At 40.4% G+C, this 7,928-nt stretch overlaps 1 protein-coding gene across 1 annotated transcript; it reads right to left on the bottom strand.

Moving 5' to 3' along the window:
- Positions 2,735–3,941, bottom strand: LOC109230120. The gene is made up of 3 exons (XM_019395649.1): positions 3,824–3,941; positions 3,272–3,705; positions 2,735–3,115 (listed from the first exon to the last, which is right to left on the bottom strand). The coding sequence occupies exons 1-3, from the start codon at positions 3,939–3,941 to the stop codon at positions 2,735–2,737; spliced, it is 933 nt and encodes a 310-aa protein (XP_019251194.1).

Genomic DNA, 7,928 nt, shown 5'->3' on the forward strand with positions numbered 1-7,928 from the left:
CTTTTCCTTGAAATTTTGTGCATTCTCATACACGCCCAATCGGAATTCCTCCAGCTCATTCACCTATGACATTTTGTGCTCACATGCAAGACTAAGATCAAGATTAAGCATTTTAATTGTACAATAAGCCTTATGTTCTATCTCCACAGGTAAGTGACATGACTTTCCATATACAAACTTGAAGGGTGAAATCCCTATGGTTGTTTTGAATGTTGTTGTATATGCCCATAGAGCTTCATCCAACTTTACTCACCAATCTTTTCTGGAAGCACTAACCATTTTTTCTAGAATTCTTTTGAGTTCACGGTTTGCTACTTCTACCTGCCCACTAGTTTGAGCATGATATGGGGTTCCTGTTTTATGAGTTACCCCATATTTAGACAGCAGAGTGGCAAATTGTTTATTTAAAAAAATGAGACCCATTGTCAATGATGATGACTCGGGGAGTTCCAAAGCAAGTGAAAATATTCTAGTTGGGATTGCCTCGACCCACATGGAGACGTAGTCAACGGCCACTAGGATGTACTCATAGGAATGGGGCGATGGGAAAGGGCCCATGAAGTCGGTGCCCCAGACATCGAAGATATCGCACACCAAAATAGAGTTCAGGGGCATCTCGTCCTTTATACCAATGTTACCTATCTGTTGGTATTTGTCACATGCAGCCACGTAAGATCTTGCAGCTTTGTACAGAGATGACCAGTAAAAACCTGCCTCCATGACCTTCGCTGTTGTCCTATCCTCCATAGTGTCCTCCAGCTGCTCCATCATGACAATGGGACAATATACTTCTCATTTCCCCTTCTGGTATGCATCTCCGAATTACACCATCTGCATATAATTTAAACAAAAAGGGGTCATTCCAGAAGTAACTTTTTACCTCACTTTGCAGCTCCTTTTCTGGTCGGAAGTCAAGTCGTATAGCAGCCACCCACTAGCCAAAATGTTGGCTATGTCGGCGAACCATGATTGTCTATTAGAGACTGCTGCAATGGAAAAAATCTTCTCATATGGGAACTCTTCCTGAATGTCCACCGCTTCAACAGCTGGTTTCTCCAATCGCGACAGGTGGTCAGCCACATGATTTTCTGTGCCCTTCATGTCTTTGATTTCTAGATCAAATTCTTCCAACAACAATACCCACTGCATCTGACGTGGTTTGGACTCTTTCTTACATATCAAATACTTCGGTGCTGAGTGATCAGTATGCACTATTACCTTGCTTCCCACTAAATAGGATCTAAACTTGTCAAAAGCATAGACCACTACAAAGAACTCCTTCTCCGTGGTAGCATAGTTCACCTGAGCATCATTCAAGGTCCGGCTTGCATAGTAAATGGGTCAGAAAAGTTTATCTCTCCTCTGCCCCAGCACTGCTCCCACTGTCACATCAGTGGCATCGTATATTATCTCAAAAGGTTCAATCTAGTTAGGAGTCACCATTATGGGAGCACTCACTAGCTTTTCCTTGATCAGTTGAATGCTTTGAGACACTCTACATTGAACACAACTTTCACATCCTTGGCAAGTAATGCAGTTAAGGGCTTGGTAATGCTGAAGAAATTCTTGACGAACCTTCTATAGAAACCGGCATGCCCCAAAAAACTTTTGATGCTCTTCACTGTAGTCATTGGTAGGAGCTTAGCTATCACATCTACTTTAGCTTTTTCAACCTCAATACCTTCATCTGTGACTTTATGGCCTAAGACTATCCCCTCCTTAACCATGAAGTGATACTTTTCCCAGTTGAGTACTAGTTGAGTGTCCTCACATCATTTAAGAACAACTTCGAGATTCCTCAAGAAATCTTTGAAGTCATCTCCAAATAGAGTAAAGTCATCCATGAACACCTCCAGACACTTCCCATTCAAATCTGAAAAGATTGACATCATGCATCTCTGAAAAGTAGTTGGTGCGTTGCATAGTCCGAAAGGCATTCTTCGATATGCAAAGATTTCGGAAAGGCGGGTAAAGGTGGTTTTCTTAACATCTTCGGGAGCAATGGGTATTTGATTGTACCCTGAATATTCATCTAAGAAGCAGTAACATCCACGCCCTGCCACCTTCTCCAACATCTGATCAATGAAAGGAAGATGGAAGTGATCCTTCCTTGTTGCATCATTTAAACTTCGGTAGGCTATGCACATAATCCAACCAGTAACTGTTCTGGTAGGAATTAGCTCATTGTCCTCGTTTTTTACCACCATCATGCCCCCTTTTTCGACACAACATGTACAGGGTTGATCCATTGACTGTCAGAGATGGAAAATATTACACCTGCATCCAACAATTTGAGTATCTCTTTTTGTACCACCTCCTCAAGGTTTCTGTTCAATTTGCACTGGAGCTGCACCATTGGTTTACTCCCTTCTTCTAACAGGATCTTGTACAAGTAGATTGCAGGGCTGGTCCCCTGAATATTGGCTATACTCCAACTGATTGCCTTTTTATGCTTCCGTAGTAACTCCACAAGCATGTTTTCCTGTTCACCTATCAAATCAGTAGCAACAATCACGGGAAAATTGTTAGTATCCAAAAAAGTATATTTCAAATGTGTCGATAGTACTTTCAATTTCAGCTTCGGCTTGATCTTTTCTTTCTCGAATTCTTCTTGATCTACCACCTCGTTCTCATCTTCCAGTGCCTCAACTTCCTTCTTGATCTCAGGATCTTCATCCTCCATTGTGCTTGATTGACTAATGCATCTCTCTAATGAATCACCTACCAGCTTATCCTACTTGTGTTGTTCAGCTAACTCTCCCACCATATCCAGCTTGAGATAAGCATAGGTAGATGCCTCATCACACGTGTATTTCAACATTCTCTTCATTTGAAACACCACTTTTTTGTTTCCCACTCCTAACATGAGTTCTCCCTCATATATATCAAGAATACCCCGACCAATGCAAAGAAACGGTCTCCCTAGGATTAGAGGTACCTCCTTATTCACTTCCATGTCTACTAAGATGAAGTCAACCGGGAAGACAAATTTGTCTACCCTCATTAGAATGTCCTCAATTATTCCCACTGGTATGATCGTGGTCTGATCATCAAGTTGCAAAGATACTGGCACAGATTTAACCACTCTTAGTTCTCCTTCCAATTTCTTGAACATCTATAATGGCATCAAGTTAATGGATGCACCTGAATCGCACAAGGCTTTGTCAAAATTTTTGCTCCCCAATGAGCAGGGTATAGTGAAACTGCCAGGATCCCCACACTTTTGCAATTTTTTTTACAATGGACTGCAGTGGGCATTGAGTTTGAAAACTTCCATTTTCTCGAGTTTCCTTTTACTTGAAAGGATTTCCTTCAGGAATTTTGCATAGGCTGACATCTGGGCGAGCACCTCGGTGAACGGGAAGTTCACATATAGTTGTTTCAGCATCTCCAAGAATTTCCCAAAGCATTTGTATAGTATCTCCCCCTTCATCTTTTGAGGAAAGAGTAACATTGGCATGTCCTTGCTTTCCTCAACTGCGCTGCTAAATTTCCGCTTATCAACCTCCTTGCTGCTAATATCCTGCTTAGGCAGAGATTGACCAATTTTCATTTCTTCTGCTATCTTGGTTGAGTTGATCTCCCTTTCAGCCCTTGGTTTTGCAATGGGCTCTAATAATGTTTTCCCATTCCTGAGAGACACAGCCTTGATCGTCACTTTTGGGTTCTTCTCAGTGTCTGCCGCCAAAGTCCCCAGAGCCCTTTCTGATAACAATGATGTGATCTACCCCAATTGTCTTTCTATATTCCGGATGGCTGTTCCTTGCTCCCGGATAGCTGTTCCTTGAGTCTCAAGTTTTTCATCTAATTTATTTATGAATGCCTTCATTAGATCTTCTAAACTTGAGTTGTTGGTTTGTAGAGGTTGGTATGGTTTCCTCTGTTAGTTCTGGAAGCCAGGAGGTCCTTACACTGGTGCTTTGGGATTTTGCTGCTGCCATGATGTTACGCCCCGCAATATTACGTCGATATTACGTCATGCAGTATTATATTACGATGATGTTACGCTTCGCAGTACCAAATTACGACGATGTCGCGCCCTATAGTATTGTACGTTGAATTTATCGTAAGGTAATTGACATCAATCCAAGTAAAAGATTATTTGGAGATTATAAGGATTATGCTATTTCACAAGTGATGAGTAAATTCGTGAAGGTGAAAGGGGAAGCAAGTCAAAGAAAATGAATGTTCGTCCAAGTTTGGCATTTGGGATAAAATACGGGTCGAGCGATAATACCCGATAATTATGAACTAGTACCATCTAAGATACCATATGACCATGGTAGTATAATATATAAAAAGTATATTAAAATAAGTAAAATTTTAAGTAATTTGGGGCAATTTTTAAATTATGCGGGTGATTGATTAATTATCGGGTAACGGGACATTACCCAGTTAACTAATAAGTGGATAAAGATTAATAATCTCCGCCCCCACTCGCCACGTGGCAGTAGGCCACCATTCAAATCTATGACTAATTAGCCATATGTGCTTAGTGGCTATAAACGTGTAAGCCATTAAATAGTTACAAGAAAGGCTTGATCATTTTAAAAATCTTGATCTTTCAAAAGCTTAGATCATTTTAGTCAAAATGAAAGTTAACTCTTTCACCCAAAATTCAACTCTCCAACCATAACGCTAAAAACTTAACAATATGAAGATTTCATTCTTCAAAAATATGAGGTTACATTATTCAATAATGTGAGCTTTCGAGAATTCAGTAACGTATGATTTCATGGATTTTCGAGAATTCAGTAATGTAAGCTTTCATGGATTTTTCCCTACTTCGATCTGCCATTACGTGTTGTCGCAATCAGCGGGTGTTAAAGGGATTGTCAGGAGAATCGGTTCAGGTATGTTAAGGCTATCCCTTCTTCCTTTTGGCATGACCTATACGACACAACCGAAACGTGCAAATGCACAACTTCCATACGTGACTCTATTCATAAAAATATTAGAGGTGCTTATGTTCTTGATTCCTCATGTGTCATATTATTCTATCATCTGTTCATGGGTCTCAGAAAAATACGTAAGTTGAAAAAGTTTACTTCATGATATTGTTCAAAGGCATAATGGTCTTATGACACTCCAAGATATTTTATTGACGTACTTCTCATGCATTACATTCATTTACATATGCTTTTACCCATGACTCAGACGGCATTATATATGCGTATATATGTATATATATGTATATGGGATATGGGAAAAGGTTACGGCGTTACATATGCCACCACCTGATCAGCTGGTATACGTTCATGATTTGCCCACAGTGGCCGAGATGATATGATGGGATGCCCTCAGAGGCTTGATGATGTTATGAACTTATGTACCTATGCACGACATGATATTCATATGCATATGCATGACACTATAAGTATTTCATGATTTACAGAGTTATCCAGACTTACGGTTGAGTCATTTACTCTATGTTGCTTCCATGTTTGTTATGTACTTATTTATGTGCCTTACATACTCAGTACATTATTCGTACCGATGTCCCTTTTTACCTGGGGACGTCGCATTTCATGCCCGCAGGTCCCGATAGACAGGTCGAGAGCCCTCCAAGTAGGCTATCAACTCAGTGGAAGATGTTGGTGCGCTCCATTTGCTTCGGAGTTGCTTGATTGGTTAGTATGATTTAGACGGGTATTGTTTGGTATGGCGGGACCCTGTTCCGACCTTTATAAAAATTATGTATTCTTAGAGGCTTGTAGATAGATGTGATGTACGTAAAAGATTGTATGGCTTTGTCAACCCATGTTCAGTACACGAGTGGCTATTTTTGTCTTAAAGGCCCGTACTTCATATGTATAAGTTTGTATTCCCTCATGCTCTGCTCCGGTTCATTTACCTATGATAGAATGATATGAAAGATATGTGACGTTGGTATTCGGTTGAGTAAGGTACCGGATGCCAATCGTAGCCCATCGGTTTGGGTAGTGACCAAAGTGGTATCAGAGCAATTCTGTCCTAGGGAGTCTATAAGTCGTGTCTAGTAGAGTCTTGTTTATGGGTGTGTTGTGTACCACACTTATAAGCAGGAGGCTACAGGGAATTTAGGACTGTCACTCTTTCTTCTTACTCTAGATCGTGTGGTAGAGCTCACTTATAAGAATTCAAGTCCCGAACTTCTATTCGTGATAAGACGATGCCTACATTCAGAAAGACGATCGATAAGAGATATAGTTGTGGAATTGTTGATTTAGAGGAACTCAATTTTGCATCTTGCTTATGATAAGTAAATGTGAGGTCTTTAGCAGATCACGGGTGTACTGAAAGGTGTAAGCTTCCTGATAAGAAGCCTTAAGGAAAGAATGCCTATTCACCTTTATGGTGAAAGACAACGAGAGATTAAGAAGATAAATACAAGTTTCAACAAGCAAAGGAAGCAAGATGAAGAAGGGTACGAGGCGCCCAGTTAATGAAGGTTAACAGTGTTTATAATTCAGGCAGAGGAACATAAGCTTTTTGTGTAATATTCAACAGTAACATAGGTATGTACAATTGGTCACACCTATTTCATTTATGCCCTATGGGGGCTAACAGGTATAGTTAAGAGAAGGACGGGATATCAAGATCCGGCTGGGGTTAGGGTAACCCAAATGGGTGAATGGATTGCTTGTGTAGTTGATATTGCCGAAGGATATTAATGTGCTAATAGATCTCCTTGTGAGATATCCAGATGGTGAACACTAAAATAGTACAGCTAGATATGAGTACTACAAAGATAGGAACTGGAAACTTTGAAGGGATAAATATTACCTTAGTATGGCTCCCATCCCTAGTAGAGGGGGAATGTTAGGCAGCCCGAAGAACCAGTAGATGGAGCAAGGGAAGGTGAAAAGCGAAAGAATGTCTTGTTAAAGTTTTCAGGATGAAATGATAAATAGAAATATTAGCAGGGAAGTACGAAGAGGGATAATAAAGCATTATGTGTGAGATGTGATACATGGATGGCAACAGTAGAGTGTTATAGAATCTATAGTCAAATGAAGAAAGAGACGGGAGGTGATGGGCCTTAAGACAACAAGAGAGTATAGACCATACAGTCACATCCTCATTTCGAGAAATAAGGTCGCGACTCTAACGTAATTAACAGAAGGAAAAGTTAGACCCCAGAGTAATAGAAACCAGTATGGATTGGTGAACAAGATAAACTAAACATGAATTAGGAACTGAGTGATTTGATAATAGTCAGCATCGTGAGAATTTCAAATTTCATTCCGGCGATAGTAGAATAGACAACAGAAGAAGATTTATGAGAAATTCATAGAATGGTCATTCAGGAAGATGCTTCCCTAAAGCAAGCAATGTTAGCAAAGTTAAGCTTAAGGGACTGTATGTACCAGTTACATTAAGTGTCGCCCTCGCGAGTAAGGGAATTTGTCATCCTTGGTACAGAAGGATAGCCGCAAGGCGAGTAAGGATCATTGATGTTGTGAAACGACGCCAAAGATGAAGAGGTAAAACATCTATAGGTAGATCCTCGTGGCTTCAGCGCTTAGTACACCTCTAAAGGGGGGAATATGGATTGATGTGGCATTAAGTCAGAATTAAGTGGTTCTAGTGACTATGGAATGGTAAAGGAAGAATGCGATAAAAATGAAAAAAATGAGATGGCACTTATCCAAATCTTACAGATACGCTACGATTCAAGAATATTGTGCAAGCACGACGTCAAGGAGAGGAAGTAAAGGTTCCTGCCCCAGCTGTTATTAATAAATAAGGAGCCAGTGCGAGATAGAAGGCCAGAAGGTTAGTCCATACTTCAGATAGAAGGCCAGAAGCGCTGAGACTCAATACCCAGGAATGATAGCAGCATCGTCAGTGGCATACCTTCCAGCCTATGCTTTCTAAGTACCGAAAGGTCTAATCAGAGAGTAAAAGAACAGTTAAAAGCGATGTGATGTCTTGCATGATGTTCA

Source organism: Nicotiana attenuata, chromosome 7 (assembly GCF_001879085.1).
Source record: "Nicotiana attenuata strain UT chromosome 7, NIATTr2, whole genome shotgun sequence".
Lineage (NCBI taxonomy): Eukaryota > Viridiplantae > Streptophyta > Magnoliopsida > Solanales > Solanaceae > Nicotiana > Nicotiana attenuata.

Coding starts and splice junctions, on each gene's coding strand:
- LOC109230120 (XM_019395649.1), bottom strand. CDS start 3,941: ATGGCAGCAGCAAAATCCCAAAGCACCAGTGTAAGGACCTCCTGGCTT. Junction 3,706..3,823: donor GTTTAGAAGATCTAATGAAG/GCATTCATAAAT, acceptor CATTGTTATCAG/AAAGGGCTCTGGGGACTTTG. Junction 3,116..3,271: donor GGAAACTCGAGAAAATGGAA/GTTTTCAAACTC, acceptor ATGCCATTATAG/ATGTTCAAGAAATTGGAAGG.